This window comes from Clinocottus analis, unplaced genomic scaffold (assembly GCF_023055335.1).
Source record: "Clinocottus analis isolate CAN_PGR_092001 unplaced genomic scaffold, fCliAna1.0.p SCAF_10, whole genome shotgun sequence".
Lineage (NCBI taxonomy): Eukaryota > Metazoa > Chordata > Actinopteri > Perciformes > Cottidae > Clinocottus > Clinocottus analis.
Genome location: NW_027175821.1, coordinates 15,941,060 through 15,965,816, shown reverse-complemented (window position 1 = coordinate 15,965,816; position 24,757 = coordinate 15,941,060). Strand labels below are relative to the sequence as shown.

At 39.2% G+C, this 24,757-nt stretch overlaps 1 protein-coding gene across 2 annotated transcripts; it reads left to right on the top strand.

Annotated features, from left to right (window-relative positions):
• The first annotated feature begins 869 nt into the window (after window positions 1-869).
• Window positions 870-23,677, top strand: tapt1a (transmembrane anterior posterior transformation 1a). Of its 2 annotated transcripts, XM_068592896.1 has the most exons (15): window positions 870-1,069; window positions 3,278-3,408; window positions 4,817-4,935; window positions 6,254-6,286; window positions 9,591-9,753; window positions 10,360-10,495; window positions 11,319-11,416; window positions 11,734-11,803; window positions 12,850-12,930; window positions 14,147-14,256; window positions 14,413-14,472; window positions 14,564-14,632; window positions 14,762-14,838; window positions 16,200-16,369; window positions 21,704-23,677. In XM_068592896.1, the coding sequence occupies exons 1-15, from the start codon at window positions 880-882 to the stop codon at window positions 22,027-22,029; spliced, it is 1,833 nt and encodes a 610-aa protein (XP_068448997.1). In that variant the 5' UTR covers window positions 870-879; the 3' UTR covers window positions 22,030-23,677. The 2 variants fall into 2 exon arrangements, with proteins under 2 accessions (XP_068448997.1, XP_068449007.1); XM_068592906.1 differs by lacking the exon at window positions 6,254-6,286.
• The last annotated feature ends 1,080 nt before the right edge of the window (window positions 23,678-24,757 follow it).

Here is a 24,757-nt window from a genome sequence, read left to right as displayed (position 1 = left end):
TCACTATTTCATCATGCTGCAAAAAAAAATACACATTTTTTAAATCTGACAGTTAAAAACTAGTATTTTTGTGTATAATTCAAAGACCGTTTCATTTTTCCCTTTTATGTATTTAAATAACTTTAAAGCCATTTATGTATACATGCGGATCATTTCAATAATGTTCCTATTATTATCATTATTACTATTATTGTAATTATTATTATTATTATTATTATTATTATTATTATTATTATTATTATTATTATCATGAGGATTGGTTTTAGTATCTATAAGTTTGTAATACCAATGTATCAACCTTGGTGTTATTTATGTTCTTTTTTTATGTTCTTTTTAAAATAAATCGATAAATAAACACACGTTTCTTTCCCTTCCCCTGGGTTATACAGAAGATATTTCGGATGGAGAATTACCATAAAAGGATTTGCTTATTTAAATTGAGTACCTCCAACATATTTGTCTTTGTCATTTTCGCAGCCTTTGACTTGATAGTCAAATGAATATCATCAATGTAGATTTCCTTTGACTACATGACTGTTTGTTTGTATATTTGGCTTTATAAAGACATATTTTAACCCCCCAAAAAGTGAAGTCGTCTTTTTGTTATCTGCTCAGGATGAACTTAATGGTTCTCAGTAGCTCACATTTTCAAAATAAGATCAAATATGTATCAATACTTATTATCAGGACGTTGCAATTCATGTTAATATGTTGTATTATTTATAAAATAATACTAATAAACTCTACACAAAATAATAAACTGTTGAATCTACCTCGTGACGTTCACCGCTGTGCCGTCGTTTGTTTTTACTTTTTTTCTCTCTTTTTTTACCCACAATGCCGTGACGTGCACAGCGCGACGCCGCCGCCAAAGTAAAGATGGCGGACTTATCGGGGACCGAGCTGTCAGAGGAGAAAGAGGCTGAAATTGAGCTAAAGAAAAGACAGAAACGGCCGTGGGACGATTTGCACAAGTCCGGTAAAATCGGTCTAACCCCGGAACTGCCGGAAACGTTGGGCTTTTACGATATTAGCGCTGTCAGGAGGGAGCAACGGGCGCAGCCAGCAGGTAACCCTTGTGTCTGACGCTGCTGACGTTACAGCTCGTGCACCTCAGTTGTTTTATCTTCCCGACTGCTTTACTACTTTAGTGGCTGCATGAATGTCATATTATACTGACAACAGCTTTAATACGTTATGACAGCGTGAAGATGAACGTTATGTTGTTAAAACTGTCGAGAGTTGTCAAAGACTTTTAGTTTTTTCTCTCCTGCTTTTTACTGTCTCCTGCTCACAACAACAACCATGCAACAGACACGAGCACGTCATCCTTTAAAACGGGCTACTTCCAGAAACACTGTTTAGCTACGGTGGTAATAACGAAATTTAGCTTGTATGTCTGCGTTAGTGAATAGTACGTTAGTTTGGTAAAATACTCTTATTCAACTCACAGTTTTCACCATAAGGTTTCCACGAATTATGCTTCACAGGTGTTACGCTAAATTCTGTCACCCATCAGATGATGTGACCTGAGGAAAGTCGCTGGAAACATGTTGGTCCAGAAATGCACAGAGGGTTGACATATCTGAGAGTTACATTTAGTGCTGAAACTGTTATTAGTATATAGACCGAACTTAAACGACATCTTATGTTTTAATAATAACTGTATAATTGTTGCAGTTATTTTTTAACTTTTTTTTCTCCAGTGTGAGGATTATAAATTATTATTTGATGCATATGATGGTGAGCTAAATATCTTCTGTTTTGTACTGCATGTCAGATTTAAATTAGATATTTCAGCCACCTATATCATAACAGGAATGTTTCACTATGTTCTATCATCTAATGGACAAGTAGGTTAATCAATTAATCCAGAAAGTGATTGGCAGATAGTAAAAATAATCATTTTTTGCAGACCTACTGCAGTGACACCCCACTTGTCAGTTAATGCTCCAGCATCGCAGATTCAGGTTGACCAAAATGCTTCTTGCTTACTATTCTTATAATGTTAATATATGTTCATAGAGAAATACATAATAATACTGTATAATAATAGAGTCTGCGGTGGTGATCTCTACCTGAAAAGTCCTCTATGATTCACAGCTTTTGGTTTAACACCCGTTCCTCATTTGACCCGGCACATTGTGAATTCATCTAATCAAGTAAAGGGCACATATGATGTTCGGTAAACACGACTAAATAAATAGTGGACAGTATAAAGTACTCAAACTAGACACTGTAGCTGAGATAAGATTCACATTTGCACTAGAAGGATATTTTCTAATTTAATAAAAAAATATACTGCAATGTTTTTGGGCCCTGGCTTATGCAGTCAGTAACTATATTTGCTAAATTAACTTTTTTTTTTAAATATTGGATAGGTTTTGCTTGACCTCCATTAAAGTCTGACATGTTTTAGCTCCACATGCCACTTGGACTTTAGAATGAACCCAGACTGAATACAACAGCCTGTTTGCTATGAAAAAAAGTTCCTTTTTTTATTATTTTGCATTCATCAAACTAGTTTATAATAACATTATGTATGTGTATGTGTATATATATGTATATGTATGTGTGTGTGTATGTGTATATATATGTATATGTATGTGTGTGTGTGTGTGTATATATATATATATATATATATATATATATATATATATATATATATATACATATACATATACATGCAACTCTTTTTTTTATCCATTGTTGATGTGTTGGCGAACTGTTATGTATTGTCAGCTATGGACTGTAGTTTATTGCCTGACCTTTTCCTTGAGGACACTCAGCCTGTACATTCTGGCAGGGGGACAGGCAATGGAAATCATTGGAAATCATTGGAATTGGGTGCATTTACATTTTAATTTTAAGTGTTCATTAATGTACATTGTCCCTCTTCAGCAAATAAACTTGAATTGAATATGAAAAATGACACTCTTTCTGTAAATTTGCAATCTTTTACAAGGCAAGTTAGTTTTAAAGTCACCGTCACTGCACTCACTTTCTCATGCTGAACCTACTGTATACCACAGAGAAGTCTACTTTGCATGTTCAGCTGTTATTAAGGTGTATTCATGGTGCATTGAATCAAAACAAGTGAGCTGAGAATATTGTTAAACCTCCAGTTTTTCCCACCGTCCAGAGAAGGTTCCTTCCCTTTCATTTTGTGAAAGTGTGACACTGTAAACGTTGCCGCTCCCATTGTGCTGATGGCTCTGGTTGTGATTGTTGCAGAGAAAGGCGTTGTGGTAACACTGGCGCTCTGATGTTGTTCCAGATCCGTCGTTGACTCGCTTCATTAGCGCAGAGCTCACCAGAGGCTACTTCCTGGAACACAATGAGGCAAAGTACACCGAGCGCAGAGAGAGAGTTTACACATGCATGCGTATTCCCAAGGAGCTGGAAAAGGTACTTCATAATACTTATGAGTATATTTACAATGCTGCCCTCTGTCTCTTTGTTCATATCCATCTGTCTGCCGCCATATCATTCAGTTTATAGCTCACTTAGCCCACAACCGTGTCACAAACCTAAACCTTATCACCCTCCTACACTGTCTGCTCTAATGCTGATCTCAATTAAGTGTTTTTGTCAATTATCAAGTATAAAACACTAAACATTTGTTTGTTAAAGCTTCACAAATGAAGATAGAACCATCCTGCTTTCTCTGTTAATCTTCAATCTTTAAACTTTTTTTATGAGCAGTGGGTCAGATTAAGTTTGCAACTTAAGATTGTCAGTTTAGACTCAGTTAAACAATGTAATGGTCATTATTTTTGACATATAGACAAAAGTGAATTAAAATTGTTTGTTGGTACAAATAATGAATATTATCAGTGTTGAAAATGTACATTAGTTTCAATCTCAAGAACACACAAACACTATTTTATTCTTTTAGGTCAAACCATATGATATACATTTTTTATTTATTTTTCCGAGAGGCTCACTCATTTTTTGTGTGTTGCTCTTCTCATGAGCCACCAGGTAGCAGTATTGAAACATAAAATATGGATTAATCTTAACTGTGTAATACCTCTCTCTAATGTGTGACGTAAGTTATGATGATACAGGCTTATGACCAATTTTAATAAATAAATAAAACACAGGTCAACATATAATCAAGACTAACCTAAGTTAATTACTACAATTACGCTTTGAAACCACACAATTTACAGACTACGTCTTTGTTTATTGTTTTCTGGAGTTGAGTAGAACCTCTCCCTGCAGAAATGCATCCGAACAAGTGAGCCCAGACCAGCCGAGCTCGTACCGGCTTGGTTTCCCCTTCGGGGGCGAGTGAGGAATGTGTGTAAACATTATGGACCTCTGTGACGCTGATGAGCGCACAAACGTCACAGAAGCCACCAATGAGAGTCAAACTCTCGCACATGCTTTTACCAAAATTCACCCGAGTGCCTTCATGTTTCTCTCTAGTTAGTGGAAAGAGTGAGAAGACATCACCGGGTTTGAAGTCAATTCTTCTTTTTAAAATGACAAGGCAATGACTGTTTGTATGTGGGGAGCCGTGAAGGTACACTATGTGTCTGCTGCATCTTTGCTTTTGGAGCGAATCTTTTTAATTTCGGAGTCACATGTGGTGCTTATGAGTTTTTTTCTTTTGATGGAAAGAGATGACCTTAAAAAAACAAGAGAAGTTATTATTTTTTTAATGTGAAGAAACTCATCACCACATAATGCTCTTGCATATTTTTCTTACTTGAAGGTGATGAGTAAAGGTGTCTGCAGGCTGTACGGTGTCTTTCCCGCTGATGGTCGTTGTTTTGACTTGAAAGTTGTTTCTGTGTGACTTCTCCAGCTGATGACCTTTGGCTTCTTCCTGTGCGTGGACGCCTTCCTGTACGTCTTCACTCTGCTGCCCCTCAGGGTGCTGCTGGCAGTGCTCCGCCTCATCACCCTGCCATGCTATGGCTTCAGGTCAGAGGCTAAACACACACTCTTCTCCCCATAATCATTACCAAAGAAAGACAAGCAATTATACATGCATAGCAAAAGACACAAAATAATGCATTTCGTTTCAACGTTTTGGGCATCCGCCTGGAGGTCCCGGCTGTCACTAACTTTAAATTCGTCAAAGTTTCCCTGTTTTAACTGATGAATATCACGTTGTTTGCATCAAACAGAGTTCAGAGTGGCTCAACGTTGGTCTGTAAATGGTGAAAATTACGAAATGCCGTGTCAGTTTGAGAGAGGAAGTCAAAGTGTTTATTGTTGCCATTTTATTAAAGTGTTTAATAAAAAAATCATTCATGGAGATTATTTGTGCAGTTCTACTTTACTTTAAACGCATAATACTGCTGAACCGCCGCAGTAATATGTCACCAGTTCATGACTTTTCTTTGTGTATTTCCTTCTAAACAGGAACAACATATACTACAGCTTTGAACAAAGCAGCTGATGACTCTTCAGCATGAAATAGAAATAGCCTTAAAATAGCAAAGTTTTTCTGTCACACGTTTTTCACATCAGCGCTTAAGATTTTTCTAATTATTGGTCTGCGTCTTACCAGGATCATGTGACTGTCTCAGGTCTTCATACGTTTGAGGTTTGTACAACAGATCTGGGAAATTAGTTGTCCTCTGCTGACTAGATATATTAATGTCCGTTTGTTATATTTTAATGGAAACGCAGCACTGATGGAACGTAACTAAGGTGGAAAGTAACTAAGTACATTTACCTAAATACTGTACTTCAGTACAATTTTGAAGTTTTACAAAATCATTCTTCACTACATTTCAGAGGTCTTTTTCCTCAAGCACATTAATTTAAGAACTTTTTGTTACTTTGGAGCTCTAGATGATTCATACAAAATATACATCAACTTAAAGAGGATGATGTATCATTAGAGGTAAAAACACCCAGCAGTACGTAAAGTCATTACAACTAGCTGCACCTCTGCCAGATGCATCATTAAAGTGATGCTCACGTTAATGCATCACTACTTATAATCCAGTCATTTGATATGCATGGTTCTGAAATTAGCCTCTCTGCATAAGGATTACTTTTGCTTTTGGTACTTTAAGTCTATTTATTTTTGTTTATTCTGATGCTGAAACTTTGGCACCTTTACTTGAATGCAGAATTTATTCAAACCGTATAAGATCTGAATACTTCTTCTCCCACTGAAAAGCAGTGCAGTAAACATACTCATACGTCCCCCCTCCCTCTACTGATAGACACTACCTGTCCTCCCGCTCGCCTCACCCTCTGTCTGATTTTCCCCCTCCCCCTGCAGGGCACGCACATGCCCGTACTGCAGGAGAAGCAGGTACGCTCCGTGAAGCCGGTCCGGGCTTCATAAATGTTATCGCTGTTCTGAACTGGCCTCCGCATCCATTCACCCGTCTCTCTTCATCTCCATCGTGTCTGTCGATACACAGCTTGGCACCTCGCATCACGTTTCCATTCCCTCCCAGCCAGAGCAGCCATGTTGGTTCCACATAAGGTTGTTGTTATGGTTGATGTTGTTGTTGTTGTTGATGTTGTGATTGTTTTCAAGCTTATCCAGGAAAGGTTTACTGGGAGTGCATGTTCCATTCTCATCACCACGTTGCTTGTCAGTGATACAGCAGCTGCAGATGCTTAAAACTGGAGAGCTGCTTACGGTACGGCTCCACTGGAGCAGTTCGGGGCTCATTTGTCTTTTAGTCAGTTGTTGTTAAGGAAGAGGAAAACATGTCCACCTTCGCGGCATAGATCCCCCTCCAGCTGCTCTGCAGGTAGCAGGCTTGCTTCTCTAACAAGATTTTGTTTCAAAATCTTTCTGGGGCAGAGTCTTCATGCCCATTAGTCTAATGCACTATGAACGGCACACACATGCACAGCTGACTGCACTGAAACACACACGTACTAGTCATGTGTGTTGTGGACGTGATGCTTGTAGAACAGAGATGGTGAAGGCTGCTTTGCGGGCTCCACTACCAGCCGCTTTCCCCCCGCACGTGTTTCAGATAAGATGCATCAGCACCTTTTTAACCAGCTGAATACAAAGCTGCTGTTTACTAGCACACATATTTTTGAGAGAGGTGTCATCCTGGTAATTGGTTATTCCATTGGAAGATCGACAGGAAGTTAACTAGCAACGCTCCTGATGACTGGTCAACCATTTAAATGGTTAACTGGTTCCAACTTTTAAATGTGAGGGTTTGCTACTTTTCATTTTATGTGAATTGTAAATTAAATATCTTTTTTGTCTTCAAACTAAATAAGAAATGTGAAGACGTAAACTTAGGCTTTTGGAATTTGGGTATGATTTAGTGATTTATTTTATATATTTTATAGACTAAACAATGATCTGCTAAATATAGAAAAAAAAGATTAACTTCTGTAAATAACTGCACATTGAAGCCCAATGGTGCCCAAGTATCTTTTATATCTGATTTTACTCTTCTTTTTTTATTGACTTCGCAGTGATGCCTGTTTTATCATATATTATAACTATGTTGCAAAACTTCTCTCTCTTTCCTCTTTCTTCTGCTACAGAATACCCAGTACACAAACTCCATTCATAAATGGATGATTTGTGTCTTTTTTAACATGAATAACTACAGATGTGGCCACTAGATGGAGCTGTAGCTTCAAGAAAACCACGAGAAATCTTAAAATATCACAGAGACATCTTTTCTGATATCAGCTTGTGCGGTTTAATCTGAATACTATCCTTTTGTCATATGTGAAGACAAGAGAGAAAGCAATACGTGTTCATAACCTTTAAGTAAGTTCACCTCATCAGTGTAACTGCTGGAAATACATTCAATGTTTTCACACTAAACATTGAATGTTCATTGGTTATTAAGAAAGCAATAATTGTCTTTTACTTTATAGCACAGATGTTCATCTCATCCCGTTCTCTCCACAGCAGCACACAATTCAGAAGACACTCGGTTTAAGTTCATCTCCTCATCTTTCCCAAACTCAGGCCATTCTCTCATCTCTGAGTCGGCTCCTAAAATAGCTCTGCGCCCTGTAGGCCCCTTCTGCTTCTATCCAAAACATGATTTTATTTTCCCCTCTCATGTTTAAAAAAAAGAAGTTTAACAAGGTGAGGAGGAGTAGCCCCTTTGTTGTGATGCAAGACCAATCAACAGCTGCTAAAGTGAATTAAGGTAATGATGACTGCCAGAGTAGCTCATTGTTTTCCTGCCATGTCTTGTGCTTTAGTGATTTAGTCAGTATTAGTATAAGTATATAAGTAATAAGTAGAAGTATTAGTCGGTGTGATTTAATGGAGAATTGGTTAAACTTGTGCGATATCAAGAGAGATGGTCGTCATCTCTCTCAACACACAAAGCCAACAGCAAAAATGCTGTGTATTTCTGCTGTATTGTGTTGTGTGTGTGTGTACATATTGAAGTTGTGCTTTATGAAGCCTGTGTGCTGAGTGGATGAAACAGCTTCTTCTTGCTGTAGTTGTGGACACAGAGTCCAAGTCCCACAGCTGACATGTTAAATATGTAGGATGTCTTGGAGTTAATCTCTCTCCCTCTCTCTCCTTGGTTATCCCTGTCATAGTAAATATTAAATAGCCGGTCCTATGGATTTGTCAGCCCTCCTCTTAACATGCTCTCAAGCTGCCGCTGCCAACCACTGCTACTAATTATGAAAGCTGCACATGTTCTGAACACGTTATTGCCCATTATAAGACATGCTTTGCTGTTCTTGCAGTATGCGACAGCTTAGCACGTGTGTTTTTTCTTCCATTTATTTTGTCCACCCAACACCTCTTTAAACATTTCTGTCCAATATGCTGCACCCCAGGGTGACCTCTAGCTCGCCCAGTTGAGAGCGTGCACCATGTCGGCTGAGTCCTTGGCAGCGGCTCTGGTTTGATTCAGACCGGCGGCCCTTTGCTGCTCGTCATCCCCTGTATCTGCCCCTTTACTGACATTCTCCAGCTGCTCCTGTAAAGGCAATAAAAGCAAATGAAGGCTTAAAAAAAAAAAAAGCAACATACATTTTTGTGAAATATTTAAGATAGAGATAAACACATATCATGTTTTGTCTGTTTGGGAGATAAGAACAACAAAGAATGAATCTTTGTAAGACCAAAAGCACACAACAAAAAATATTGAGGAGATAAATGTTATTAATGAGATAAGGTTTCATATAAAGCAGATACTAACTTTAATATTTTATATTGTGTTTTTTGTGTGTTATCACTAGTTGTAGCCTTTCCCTTCCATGTGGGATATCTCATTTTGAACAGAAATGAATTATTTAACACCCTATGTCGTTGTTTTTTTATTTATCATCTGTGTTCCTGCATGTTATGAGTATCAGAGATCGTTCAGAGCCTCCATAGCTAGTAGTTAGTAGTGTTGCAATAGTTTGTGTTTGTCCTCACATGTACATTACATATGCATACAACATTATATTGTAAAATAATGACCCGATGGGTATTGTGTGCACATGTTGTGCAAATGCACTACCTACGTTTATGAATATACTGCACTGTGAGCATGGAAGTGTGTGTGTTCAAGTACGTGAGGATGCTCTGAAAGGTTGGTGAAATGTGTTTCCATATTCAATACGGATGCCATAAGTTGATCCCTGTGTTTTGTGTGTGTGGTCAGCGGGTCTCGGCTGCTGCAGCCAGCGCAGGTGTGTGACGTGCTGAAGGGTCTGATCATGGTGCTGTGCTTCTCCATGATGCATTATGTGGATTACTCCATGATGTACCACCTGATCAGAGGACAGTCCGTCATCAAACTCTACATCATCTACAACATGTTGGAGGTACTTCCCTTTTTAACGCTCACTTCAGACATTTAGTGCCAAAGGAACTGAATTCAAACCAAGGTTGTTGTTTTTTCGTTTTGCGCATGCCGTGTACGTAGTTCTGTCCACCAGGACACACAACATACTTGTGTACAGTGAGCCAGATGGTTTTAGTGCATTGCACCAGATTTCTTCCACAAAAGAATGCTGCATTGGTTAAAATGTTGTGCTTAAGTTACATAATGAGGACTATTCAAGATCTACGGACATACAGTTCTTTGAAGGCTTTACTCAAAAGGTTGATTGGTTCCCAGCTCTGTCTGCACTAGAACATAACTGCTCCTTTCTGTTTGTGTTGTACTTTCCCTCTGTTTGTCTCTTGTTCGCTGTCTTGTCCGTCTTAAATTTGCCGGTCAACCGTTCATCCACCTGTATGTCTTTTTATTGTGCACGCATTTAAAAGTGTCAACATTTTATAATCCTTGTATTTTGAATCTTATTTATGTTTTTAGGCTTGTTTTAGTTTTTTAACATCTGCCTCGGGCGGGACTACAGATGGAAAACAGCCTCTTGGCTAACTATGGCACATTTAGCAGAAATGTTAAAATGTCATTGCTCTTTCAGGTGGCTGACCGCCTCTTCTCCTCCTTTGGTCAAGACATCCTGGACGCTCTCTACTGGACGGCCACGGAGCCCAAAGAACGGAAAAGAGACAGTATAGGAGTCATTCCTCACTTCTTCATGGCCGTTTTCTACGTCTGTATCCTCATTCGACAGTCTCATGAAATGCCCACAACTAACTATTTCTTTGTATTTTAAAGCGATAAATTGCATCTATAACTGCTGCATCACTTGTCCGACAGACACCAGAATTACATTTGTTTCATAATTTGTTTGATGACAGACAATAACTAAAATACCTATATTGATTCATATTTTGGGCTGGTAAAAGGGTTAAATGCAACATAGTGTATTTGTATATCTTTCTTTCTTGAGCTTGCAGTATATCCTTACATTTAATCTTTCATTGATCTTTTGATATGGATTAATATTTATAAATTAGTTGTTCTGTACATTCTGACTCTTTTACTAATGCTGTCATTTTACAGCAGTAGTATGGGACCATGTAGGATTTTATTGCTGCTCGAGGTTTACAAACAAATGCTTACAATAAGTTAATCATGGTGAATCTACATTATTGGGATGATTGTGAATATCATCAAAGTGACCAGTTAAAGTTGTCTGGCATGTTATTATGAGGGAAGAGTAAAACATAGAAATGATCATGTAAGAAAGAACAAACTAATACAATGTTGCTATTTATATGTATTCATTTATCCTTTATTTATGCAGCGGGGGACTTTTATGATTTCTTCATCGTATTATTTAGATTGATTGTTTTTGTCCTGTCTTTGATGCAATAGAAATAGCTAAAGGTAAAGAGATCCCACTATGTTTGAGTTACATTGGAAGGTGTCTGTCTGACTATGATGCATAACTTTTACTGAAGGTTTAGTAAAGTGGTTTTCAACTGCTAATATGCTTTTTAAAGTCAGCTGTTTTCCTGAGTGTCTTTTCCTCAGTCCTCCATGCCATCCTCATCATGGTCCAAGCCTCCACCCTCAACGTCGCCTTCAACTCACACAATAAGTCCCTGCTCACCATCATGTTGTCTAACAATGTAAGTGCTCCCACACACTGACACATCTATACATACGTATATATAATCATACACTTGCAGATGAGATACGATCGCTCGCCACAATCTGCCTGATGAGATTGTTTAAGCAGCTGCAATCTGGAACAAACAAGATATATGCACACATTTAACTTAAATCATTTGCATGCAGATGTTTTTCCCAGAAAGAATCAACTTGTCTTGTGGTGACGAAACATTAATGTTTCAGCTGCAACATGATGGGGTGTTTGTTTTTTCTGGATGATGAATGCCGCTGACTGCATTTCCTCCATTTTGTTCTTCTGTTGTCTCCATCACAGTTTGTGGAGATAAAAGGAAGTGTGTTCAAGAAATTTGAGAAGAACAACTTATTTCAAATGTCGAACAGCGGTAAGATATTCAATGTCAGAAATTACACATTGTAATTGTTGAAAAGAAGAGTAAGAGAACCAAAACATCTGTATTTTATTTTAATTTTGTCAGTCCAGATATAATTTACTCTTACAAAACTAAATATTGATAGAGACTATCAGTATAATCTATGATCTTTTCAGAAGATCTCATTGTAATTCATCAAAAGTGCAAGAACATTCTGAAAAGGTGATGAACAGACATTAGCATGTCGGATCAGTAACAGTGTATCCAGGAGAGCGTCTGCTACTTTTATAAGGACAATACGACCCCCAGTGGACAGATAGAAATAGCAAGTGATTTTATTGAAAAAAAATAAAAAAAATAATGACTTATCTTTAATTTTCAGACAGTGGGCCAGATTGGACCTTTTGGTTCTGGCTCTCGGGACGTTTGACCCCACCAGATGTAGATGAAGCATTTGCTTCTCAGTTTCTTTTGGCTGATGAAAGACTGACATTTAACATAAACTATGTATTTTAAAAAGCATCAAACTGGAACGAAAAAACATAAAAAATAATGCACAACCCCAAGTAAAATGATTAATTTCTTATTTTTTAACAAGCAAGCTTTTTATAAATCCATCTATTTTGGTTTGATAGTCATACAATACAGAGGCAGCGTGTCTTTTTTAAAATCTCAGTCACTCTTTTTGTATTCTAATGACAGCATTAGACAATAGGCCTTAATCAGCTGCCATTTCCCTCTCGCTGTTTACCCGCATCACAGACTAATGTCCTGTTTATGCAGCTGAGCATGTTCCCAACTAGCAGAGATGATGGCATGCTAAACGTTCACATCGCTGTCTCTAAATTATAGTAGATGGTTGTTTAACGCACGCAATGCTGTGATGAGACTAAAGGCCTCGTGACTGTGATGTGCTGCTGTAACGTATATTAACAGTGACTATATTATTTAGCACATTGCACATACATAATTTAAAAAACCCTCTTCCACACCTTAGCTCACAAGGATGCCCAAACTGCATCAATTGTAATCACAAATGTGTTCCTCTCATCCTGCAGATATCAAGGAACGGTTCACCAGCTACGTTCTCCTGCTCATCGTTTGTCTCAGGAACATGGAGCAGTTCTCATGGAACCCAGGTAATCATTGTTTTTCGTCAAACTGCACTTTAATAGATAGTTGTTTTTATTGTAGTACATTCAAAAGTGTCAGTTTATCTATTTCAACTTGTGAAATGTTTAAAAGTTATGATGTCAGTGCATGTCACGATAAAGATTCAGAAAAATAAGCCGGCCGAGCAGCTGTTTTTGGTTTCGTCTGACCCGCTGCAACACCTTTGGGATTTCTCTCTCTCTCTCTCTCGCTCTACCCCCCGCCCCCCTAACAAGCTGTGGTTGAGAGACAGAGGGAGAGAGTGACGGATGAGAGCTGGGTGTTTCTGCGTGACAGCCGTCTGAAAACACTCGGCTCCTTCTGTCAGTCTCAAAGCCAGAACACATAGTAGATGACAGACATGGCCTGTCAGCCGGCATCATAACACTGACGTGCTAATACTGGCAGAGCTACAGCCTTCTGTTGCTAAAGAGGCATACGGATCACAAGTCGCCAGTAATTTGCTTATCTTCCGCGGCGCATTAGGGGCGCCAGCGCTTCTTTGTTCTCATTATATACAGAAGCAAAGCACCTGCTAATTATCTGTAAACACTTTTTGAAGACATAAGAGGTAAATCCGTTTAGTTCGTTACGTATTTGAGAAAAAGTTTGGCAACTTGAAGTTAATTATTAGTTATAATCAAATTTAGCGTGTGCTGCTATCAGCCGTACATTGTGCAGACTGCATAGGGATTGTGCTAAAAGAAATCGAAATATAAAGAATTGTACGTTTGTGGCATTTTCAAACTCATGCATTGAATCGTGGGAGTGATTCTCTCACTTAACTGCAATCGTGACTTTTTAAATAAAACATCTTTGAGATTATTACTTTAAAGCTGCACAAATCAATGTATTCAACTCTAAATGAATGCTAGTGTTGCTTTGTGTGCTGGATGCCTTAACTGTTTGCTAACCTGGTACAACTTTATAAACTAAACAGCTTGTTCCACGACCTCGAGGTCCAAATGATATTAATACAGATTTCAAATGTTTCTAACTCGCAAATACTGGAAAAACCTGAATCTTAAGATCTTAGATTAGAATATGTCATCTGACTACTACAGTACATAAGTGGTTTACTTCTGTGATGAAATTGTAGATGACATCCAGCAAAGGTTTGCTGTGCACTCTTTTTTTAAATTAGATTAAATGATGATTTCCATATAATGGACCGAGTTTCATGTGACATTTTTCCGTCTTCAGACCACCTGTGGGTGTTGTTCCCTGACGTCTTCATAGTCGTCACCTCCGAAGTTGCCGTTGACATCATCAAACACGCGTTCATCACCAAGTTCAACGACATCACTGCGGATGTAAGGACCACACCTGATGTTCACGAGTTCTAAAATAGTCCCGCTCACCAGCAAAACAGCTTGTCACATGTAACACTTCTACAATACAGTACTGCATGTGGTCTCTTCCCTCAATCAAGACTCACGCTTAATTTCTCTGGCTCGTCTGCTTCCCAGGTGTACAGTGAATACAGAGCCAGTTTGGCTTTTGAGCTGGTCAGCAGTCGACAGAAGAACGTAAGCAACTGTCTTTTTATATTTGCATGAACAGCACTGAGCCGTCTCAGCTGATCAATGCCGTAATGTGTGTCTGTCCGTCACTGTGTAGGCTTGTACCGACTACAGTGACTCAGTGGCCCGGAGGATGGGCTTCATCCCTCTGCCGTTGGCTGTCCTGGTAAGAGAGGCTGCTCTCGGTTGATATTCATACACTGATACCAGATACCAGAGTTCGTCATCGGTACAGAAACTTGGACCAGCTGCCATTATATTTTGTTGAACGTCCATTTATTTATTATCTTGACAGCTTATCCGAGTGGTAATGAGTTCGGTGAAGGTGCAGGGAGCCCTTTCGTACACGTGTGTGTTCCTCTGTTATCTTGGGTAAGTCTATTACAAGTTATTCTGTCAAATTACATTTGAGTTATTACACGATTTTTTTTTGCGCATCGGTCGACCCTAACATCCTAAATTGAAGCGAGCTTTTAAACCTTGTATTCCTGTTGTTGTTACACTGAACTTTGCTTTTTTTATTTATTCCATCTGACTGTAAAAATGTTGCTCCAGAGGAGATTTAAAGGCCGAAAATTATTTGAGTTTATTCATGCACATTGCTCTGGTGATAGGATATTCTGTTATTCCCGCCCTCTTTTTTTTTTAAGTTCAGGCTTAAACCATTGAGATTGAGGTCAAACTTCCATTTTTTTTTCTTAATCCTAACACTTGAATCCTTTAGTCATATATCATAAATATTTAGATGTTTTGTTTGACTATCTTGTGTTAACTGTGCACAACAACTGACAAGTACTGTATAATGACATGCTTGCAGAGTCACATTAACACATGCAGGCACTGCAATAAACACACACTGAGAGTCAGAGACACACACACAGACACACAGAGTTACATAAGTATTAACACTGTGGCCTCACGTTCTCCCTGTGCTGAGCTGCCGATTGCCCCGCTCGCTCTCATTTGCCGGATCCCATCGGGCTCGCACCATCGAAGAGTTTCCCTCAGGGTGAAGAATACAATGTTGTCATCTCGAGTGCCATCTCTGGCCTTCCCCACCCCCTGGTTTATAAATAACTCTGGCTCCAGCAGACCGCCGTGCCTTGGCAAAGACTCAGCCGCGCTGACACGCTCTCAGTCCGAAATGCCCTGTCACAGCGAGCAGTGGTCCACAGACCCAAATGTGTCCGTCTCTCTTATGTCACGGTGTCAGGAGGTCGGGCCTCATAGCAAAGCACAGAAACGAAGAAGGACTCGTCCACATCAACGTCCTGGGCTCAGTGGTGGGATGTGAGCAAAGAGATTAATAATAGCTGTCATAGCTCAGCTAGATCCCGGCTTTATTAACAAGAAAGATGGAATAGGCTGTTTAGTTATGACAAGAGAGATAATCCTCATTGTTTGTATATTTATTTACATGAAATATACCAACATGGACAGATCATCTTGAGGCTGAAGATATCAACCAAACAAATTCAAATTGCTTCAATATTAGTTTAATATATTAGATGTCAGAAGTAATAGACGATGCAAATGTGAAATCTTATCTATGATTATTTGTATTTCACGAATAGAAATGAGGGTACATCCAAGCTGGAAATACTGTGTCATGTTTTAAGCAGTTTTTTTAAGAATTTGAAAGTTTTTAAAATAATTGTATGTGTGTTTAATCTACGAAATACTTCTTCCAGTCGTGAATGCAACTCTCTAATCGCAGCCGTCTCCATCTGTAGGCTGGTGACACTTAAAGTGTTAAACAGTATTGTGCTGCTGGGGAAGTCGTGCATTTACGTGAAGAGAGCCAACATGGAGGACAAACTGTTTGAGAAGCCCACCGCCGCTCCGTCCTCGTCTGGGAAAACCCCCAGCAGAGCTGACCAGGCCAGATGCCCCACACCATCAGGTAAACCACAGACAATGTTAATGATAATCTAGAAAACGTCAACCCCATGCAGTACCTTCAAATAGGAACATCGCCTAAATACAGAATTCATGTATCTTATTTCCATTGCCGAGAAAAGTTAAATCAATATTTGTGAACATGAGAGTTACTTTCTCTGGCAAGAAACCAGAGAAGTACTATCTCAAGCTTGACGTCATCAACTATAAAGTGTGGAGCTGCTCCGTAAATAATTAATTGAATTTTTTTGGACCCACAGAAGGTTTTGTCTTCTTCTTTCTTTTTACCCCAAAGCGTGTCGTTCTAAGAAGTAACCATATACTCAGATCATTCCCCTGGGAGCTCCGAGTGTCATCAATAATATATTTTCACAGTTCATTGTCGATGGAGCTGATCCAGACTTGATGTCATAACAAATTTGAAAAAAAAAGCTGCTTTTATACCGTCTCCACACAACAGACAGACACAGTTAGCGACCAGCAGGAAAACACAGCGGAGCGTTAAGCAGTTAAAGTGACATATTTCACTGGTGTAGACTAAAAGAGAGTGAATATTACATATTATGACTTACATTCTGAGGTCGACACAAACATGAGTACAAATCAATGATAATGGTGCTCCATGCCTGCTGGATGTGTAAATAAGCAACAACAATGTTGTGTTTGCAACTTGTTTGCTCTGCCGCAAATAGCCCCAAAAAAAGGTGTTATTGCAGGTTAAAATGAACGTGTCAACATGCCCATAATTGGTGGTTTATTTGAAAAGTTGACATACTTTATTCAAACATCTCGGCTTGAGTCCTTCTCACTAATTATTTCCTGCAATCGAAGGAAAGCAGAATAACTCCTAAAAGATGTACTTTAGGTATATAAATATATAATACTTCTTTGTTCTCATCAGTAGTCTAATGAAAAGCCTGGAACGTCACTTTTTACAAGACAATAAACTTAATGTTACCTAATTAAATAAATCCCTATCCATGTCTAGCTGTGAACACAAGACCTCAAGCCGTCTATTTTGAATACACAAATGTTTTAACCAATATCCCAAAAATAAATACTGGCACATTAGACATTGAGATTTTATTGTGCACTCATATTTTCAGCATGAAGAATTCAGAGAGCCTTTAGGAGCCCTCAGTGGAGGTCATTATGCAGCGTGAACACGACCCTTTGATTTTGGATCTAAGTGTGGAAAAAATTGCAGCATATACATGCTAAAAATGTATTTCAGTTTTTGCAGCTGCTGTACAGGCAATGACAGAAAATAAATCAAGTGGAATAATTTTGAATTACACAAAAGCTTTTGATGATAGAACATCGACTTAAAATATTCTACAGATTTGGGAAGTTGCATCCTATTTTGGAGATATGCAAATACCTGAGAGAGCATCCCGGTGCTCCTCAGGAATAGATATCTTGTAAATGAGGCGTCCTGGGATTACCTTTTTCTCATGAATAGCGTGGATGCTGCTCTCTTTCCTGTCTCTCTACACTTTGACGTACAACACCTGGTAAAACATTGTCTTCCAATGATCTTTAAAAACAAATACAAAGAGAAAACAAAGTCGGTGGGGAGAAAAAGTATTTGACATCCTCTTTGAATGTTTCGACATTCAGCTGACAGATGTGTCAGCAGGAAGGAGTTCATTGTCCACTTAGTTTGTGGAAAAATGAACTTAAACTTGTGACCTTTTAAGCCGTAGATAAATCCACCCGACTACCAGGCTTTAACTTGTAAGATGTGGACTTTAATTCAAAAGACTAATCCAAGTTACTCTTACTAATTGTTAACCGTCCGTATACTTTTGTTCTTTTAGTTTGAAGTTTCTGATTGTTTTGTGTGCATTTGATCAGTTTTGGGACATTCGATTATGGTGATGTGATCAGGCCGATGGGTTTAATTTGTCTGGAATCAATTGCCGCCAAAATGGTATCAGCAGTACTTGAGATACAAGATAATTCACTTCTTTGGAAGGAAAGTAGTCGCTGTAGAGTGGCACCATGTGGCCCCTCTGTGATGGAAGATCAAGAACAATCGATTATTCAATGGACAGCGAGAGTTAATCAGCAACTACATTGACAATTTTTTCTCATTTGTGAAGATTTGCAGCTCTTCTCTGTCTTTCCGTTTGGGGCAGTGAAGTGAATATAAATGGGTTTAGCGCTATTGGTCAAGACAACATGTCACATTTGAGGCTTTAAGAAATTGCTCATTTTTAACAATTTTCTGAATATTCAAAGACCAAAAGATTATCAAGAACATTTTTTTGTAAATAATGAAAGTATTTGTTACGTAGTTGTCGTCGTTGTACTTTCGATGCAGTGGTGTGCAAGGAAGTCGTTCTATGTGACAGACATCAACAAATGAACAAAAAACAAATTCAAACATTCATAAATTTACATATGAATCTCATTAACATTCACACAAATATCTTGACAAATTGTTAAACCTCAGATTTTGAGGTGGCAGTATCTCCCTGTCATCCGCCGCCAAATCCCCGCAGATCTTTTCTCCCGTGTGCCGCAGACCCGCCTGCAGCTCTCAGCCAGGAGCTTTAAAATGACAAAGATCCTGATGGTGCATCATGTCATGTGAAACATCAAAGCTCCCACCAGCACTTGTGTCTCAAATGAATGTGGCTTCTCACAAAAGAAGCTGCAGCTACAGGGCTTAAGGCAGCACGCTCCTATATATCTATATATCTATAGATCTATAGATATATAGATCTAGATATATATATATATATATATCTAGATATATATATATCTAGATAGATAGATAGATAGATAGATAGATAGATAGATAGATAGATAGATAGATACATAGATACATAGATAGATAGATCAATTCATGCGAATCTCCTTCTGCTTCCCACACATTTGGCTGCTGGGATTTGAACCAGCTACCTCACAGTGCTGATACTCGCTGCACTAATATGAAGCTACTTCGGTCTGTGCCCCCAGCTTCACCTGCTGCTCCAGTGGATTGACTGCGCAATTCTGTTTGTCTCCATGTCGTTGTCTTTACAATGATCTGGATTCACGTAACGTGAGATGTGCCATCTGTCTATACTGCATGTTTTTGTCCAGAGGGCAGAGATGGGTAATGAGCGGTTTCACATCAGCCATTTCAAGCCCCATATGGTGGTTAGCTTTTATTAAAGCTCGCATATTTTCCAGAGAGGAAGTGGAGAACTGCGCTTTCCTGCATTATGTGACTTGAATAACATTTCCTTTTTTAAATCTTTTTGTAATGTGCACCCTTAAGGACTCCAAATGGTTTATTTACATGTGTAAATGATACAAGCCAGACAGAAAAAGCTGTAATCAAGAAAATAAAACAACAATTTGTGTTTTATTTTAATGTAGCAGCCTTTATGTCCAAGTCCAATTCCCTTAGGTACAAATAAAGTCATCATGAATCTTTAATTAAATAACAAACATAATAACAAATAAAATCTAATCAAAAAGAGTTTGCCTTAATTTATCTATTTTTGCCGCTATTTATATGGTGAACAGTTACCAATTTGCACTTCCAGCAATATGTCTAGTGGCTCATTTGCTGCTAGATGTTTTCTACGTTCACCAGCGAGTCGCTCCCTCGTCTCATCTGTTGCTTCGTGCTCCACGGGTTTCGTACAGAGGGTTTATCGTGGCTCTAAACTGCGACTGAACCAAAACAGTAAAAGTTGCAGATGTGAAAACGACAAGCTGAGAGATACTGAAACTGTCTGTAGTGCAGAGCAGACAAAAACACTTCTAGGAAGTGTTTAGTGATTTTGTTAAAATGGTGGTGCGAAAGAGGAAAGATGTTGTTGTAACGGGGAACAGGGACGCCGCTTCTTACTAACTCCTCTTCTGGTTTTGAAAGGCGCCATGTAATAACTGTCCGAGGTCCAACATGATTCATCCCCGCTGTGTGAAGGAGAGGTACTGCAAGTCCTTCCTCCTTGCTGCTGTCAGGCTGCACAACTAGCTGAGCTCGCAGGAGACCACAGAAAACACTTCAAACACTTCAACCATTTAATATGAATATTACTTGTTTAGATTTTTGATTCTGTTTCTTGTGTGCACTTTACCCTATTTGCTGCTTTAATCCTGAAATTTCCCCACTGCGGGATTAACAAAGGAATATCTAATCTAATGTAGTCTGCAATATCTCTCGACCAAGTCACGTCAAAAGGCAAATTAATCGCAGTGAATTATTCAGGGAGAAACAAAGGTTACGCAACACTATAACCTGACGTTTGCTCACATTTGTTTGGCCTACGAAGTCTGTCTTCACGCCCTTAATAATGTATGAAACTCAAACCGTGTCTGTATGTTCAGTGGGCTCAACATCACAAACAGCATTCCCGCTCTGTAAAGCGTCTGTTCAACTCTGTCTGCAGTAAGAATCGGAGGTTTGTTGAAGCCGGATAGCCCACAGCGAGGCTGGTCGTCTCTTGAGGACGGCCTTGTTGATATCCAGAGCTTCTTTGCTCAAGTCTCTGTAACACGATGAATTATTCTGTTTAATTCAGTCTTTGTGCTCAAAGTAGAAAAGGCGTTGCAGTGTTTTCTCTTAATGGAATCAAGTGGAATCCTGGAGAGAAGCAACTTGGCGTCTTCAAGTTCCACGTCCGCTTTCTTCTCTGGCTGTGTTTCATTGTTCTCGCTCTCTGTGCTGCTATGAAACCGAGCAGTCAGGTGGTTGTGTTCATCTGTTCTCGCTCAAGTTCATTTCAAAGACATCTCTTCCTTTTCACCTTTTTCCAAAAGCCTCCATTTCTTGTTTTTGGCATCTGCATGGCTCTCAACCGTGTCCTTTTCTGGACCTCGTCCTGCCCTTTGCTTTGCTGGAGCCTCATGTTTGAAATATTGCTTTTCAGTAAAAGCATCAGTTAAATATGTTGGAGAAAGAGTTTGACATTTAGAACTATGCTTTTTTGTATGTTTGTCAGAAAAAGCTGTAATAGAGTATGACATTGAATTGATAAAGTCATACTTTATGTTGAAAAAAGGTCATAGCATGTTGAAATACATTTACATTATAGTATGTCATGAAATATATTTAATGTCATATAACAGTAAATAGTCATATGTATTTTTTAAAAGCCATACTATGATAGTATTTTTTTAAATCTTAGTATGTTGAAAACAATCCCATTATAGTATGTCATGCAATGTATTTAAAGTCATATTATATGATATGTCGGAAAAAGGTCATACGTCATGAAATAACAAGAAATCCTCATATAATATGTCAAAAAAATGGGATGTATATATATAATGTAAATCTTTTTTTCATTTTTTTTCATCATTCAATTAAATATTCATCTACTATTCTTTACAGATGAATCCAGGACGGAGCAGAACCCTGTAACAGCCTTCAGCCCACCACCGCCTGCCTCCTCTTCCTCTTCCTCCCCCTCTTCCTCCTCAGTGATCACACAGCCGACTCCCAGGACCGACACGTTACCTCCCCCGCCCACCGAGCCCTCTCCTGCTGCTCCGACTAGCCGTCCCTCAACTCCGTCACCTGAACAACCCGTTGCACCATCACTCGCCCAGGGGGAGCAGGGCGAGCCACAAGGAGCCTCCGAACTGAAGCTCAGGACTCCCAACAAAGACCTGCTGGAGATCGACCGCTTCACCATCTGCGGGAACCGCATCGACTGACCAGCGGCCGCCGTTGACGGCAGCGATCGACCACTCAGGAAAGACGGAGAGCAAGAGGGGCTCTTCAAGCCGGCTCCCTGGCCAACAGAAGCATAATGTATTTATTTAAGTATGTGGCAATACGGTAAGTTATTGTGAACATACTGTTGACGATCCCGCTGTTGTGGAGGCCGGATGTCGGGAAGTTTGGCAGAAAAGAAGAAGAAAAGAAAAGAGAAAGAAACTTCAGCAGAGAAAAACTGAGGCAGCTCAGTCGTTAGGATGAACTGTTGTTTGGGTGTGAGTGTGTGTGTGTGTGTGTGTGTGTGGGTGGGTGGGTGTGTGTGAGGATGGAGAAGTATTTAGAGTGAGCGTGCAGGTGTGAGTGTGTGAAACTGCGTATGTGAGGGCACACAAGCACTTCCTGTTCAAGCGTCACTGGGACCAGAAAGAAACTTCTCAGTTCGCTCGACAGACAGAAATCAATCTTTCTCACTTCCTTCTACACATGAGTCCTATTTTCATTGCTTCATGCGTTTCCCGTTTCACCTGATTTAAAAAAAAAAATTGTTAGGGTTTATTTTATAAAATATCTGTTGTCAACTTTTTTAATCCAACACTTAAACACATCAACTCAGAAATAGTGGATCTGGAATTGGAAAAGCATCTAAGAGGTTCCTTCAGTAGTTCCTGAGCTGAAGGTCATGACCTGCGCAGGGTGGAGGACACTTTTGATCGGTCACAAGGTGATCAACAAGTCACGGAAGCTGGAAAAAACAAATATATGTATGCTTCCCAAAATGATGTTTAGTCAGACTTGTCGTGTGACTTTTCAGGTACTCAAATTAAAAAGGAAAAGAAGTAAAAAAAATATTATTTTTTTTCTTTCCCATTTTAATTCAGAGTAGGTCTTCTTATGACCCTCGTCACCTCTAATGGTGGTGGGTGCAGGTTTCTGTTTGTGAGGTCACAAACGGAACAATAGTTTGTTTTAAAGGGGGACCGTCAGTGAAGCATTGTTGTACTTCCCAATATCGTCGTTTGAGTTCCAGACATGACTTTTAATTAGAGTCTTTTGTTTACACAGCCGGCAGATTAAGTCATTTGCAACAAACACACACACACACACACGCCGCCATCAGCAACTAAAGGACTGTTCATTAAAGGAACCAGTCAGTGCACAACATTAACAGAAGCTGCCGGTGAAACGCCGCTGAGTGCCACGCCTGTTCGAGAGATTTGTTTAAAATATATGTATCCATACTGGAAAATACATTCTCTTATTGTTTAGGGAACATTTTTACAAATCGCTTCACACCCACGCCAACAAATCCTTGTCTGAAATCCTCTGATTCAGAGAAAAGGGTGCTCACACATCTTCCACCAAGGAGCCGGAGTCGTCGTTAAAGAAGAAGAGTGGTTTTTCATTTTTCATTTCTTTCGGTCAGAAGAACGTTTGCACTGATGGACCGTGTTGTCTTAAATACGACGGGTCGCGTTTCTCATTCGACTCGCAAGTAAGGTTCAAAAGTTTAGATCCTAGACAATAGAAGCAATACTTCCAGAAACAACATGCCTTTTTTTCTGTTTGCATGTGTGTTAAATTATGTGGACTGACCTTGACAAACGTTTATTTTATTGCAATAAATAAAAAAAATGACAAATACAATTTGTTCGTAATCGAGTGCAAAATCTAATATTATACTTAACATATCGTTTTACAGTTCAACGTCCCGCAGCTAAATATTTAATTTGTTTTAGAACTCTGATTTCTTTTATGTATCTGATCCAAAGTTTTTTAAATGAATAAATACTGTTTGTTGTGTAGCACTTTGCATCGAGTTATCTTACAGCAACAGTTTAGTGTAGCGAGCTGAGTAGTTTTTGCAGAACCATGTAGACAATCCTGACAAAACAAGATGTTATAAATAATCTGCGTTAAATTCCTTTCACTCTTGATTTCTTGATTATCTTCTGTGTTAATCGCACAATCGCACGTATAACACTGAACGTTGCTTTGAAAGAAGCGGAGCCTCATATTGAACCTCGAGTGGAACAAAGATGTCTACATAATGTTAACACATTCAATTGTTTGGTTTCTCCATTTCGGAGAACGACGGTTGTTTATAATGTCCGTTACCGTTGTAATAAGGAAGATTGTTCAAGTTTTCTTGTTTTGTGAAATCTGACTCCTCAGTCCTTCGTGTGGTTTTGGTCTCGTCTCCGCCGGCCTGGAGCTCAGTCCCGTAGTGGTCCGTCAGAGTGATCCCGGTCTGCAGTGGACCTCAACCTGACCGGACCACAGCTGGACCCGGCCGGGTTAACGGGGACGAGGCAGAAGCCGAGCTGGGACGGTCCAGCACACTGCCTGCTTTGCTTCTTCAGTTTGGATCCTTATTTAATTTCTACCTCGATACTGTGTGAAAATGCCCCTTTTGGAATAATAAAAGTTGTTTTTTGTAAACGCGTTGTTTTATTGTAGCGATAAGCAGCAGAAACATTAGAAGAGATTCGTCTCTCCTCTGTCGCTCTCTCATCTTGTTTCGTTCGGATCTGTTTGGATTCTTGGTTTATTTTGAGCCTCGAGACGTCCCGCTGTTCCAGCCGGCTTCCTGATTTAAAGTCACGACGAGACAAACTTCCTGCAGATGTGAAACTACGACTTTTTAAGTGCCATTTGCGTTGATTCACTTCCCCAGCTGCTAATTCTGGGATTAGTCAGGAGTTATTTGTCTCAACATACAAGTGT

Coding starts and splice junctions, on each gene's coding strand:
- tapt1a (XM_068592896.1), top strand. CDS start 880: ATGGCGGACTTATCGGGGACCGAGCTGTCAGAGGAGAAAGAGGCTGAA. Junction 4,936..6,253: donor CTGCCATGCTATGGCTTCAG/GTCAGAGGCTAA, acceptor CTCCCCCTGCAG/GGCACGCACATGCCCGTACT. Junction 14,839..16,199: donor GTGTTCCTCTGTTATCTTGG/GTAAGTCTATTA, acceptor CTCCATCTGTAG/GCTGGTGACACTTAAAGTGT.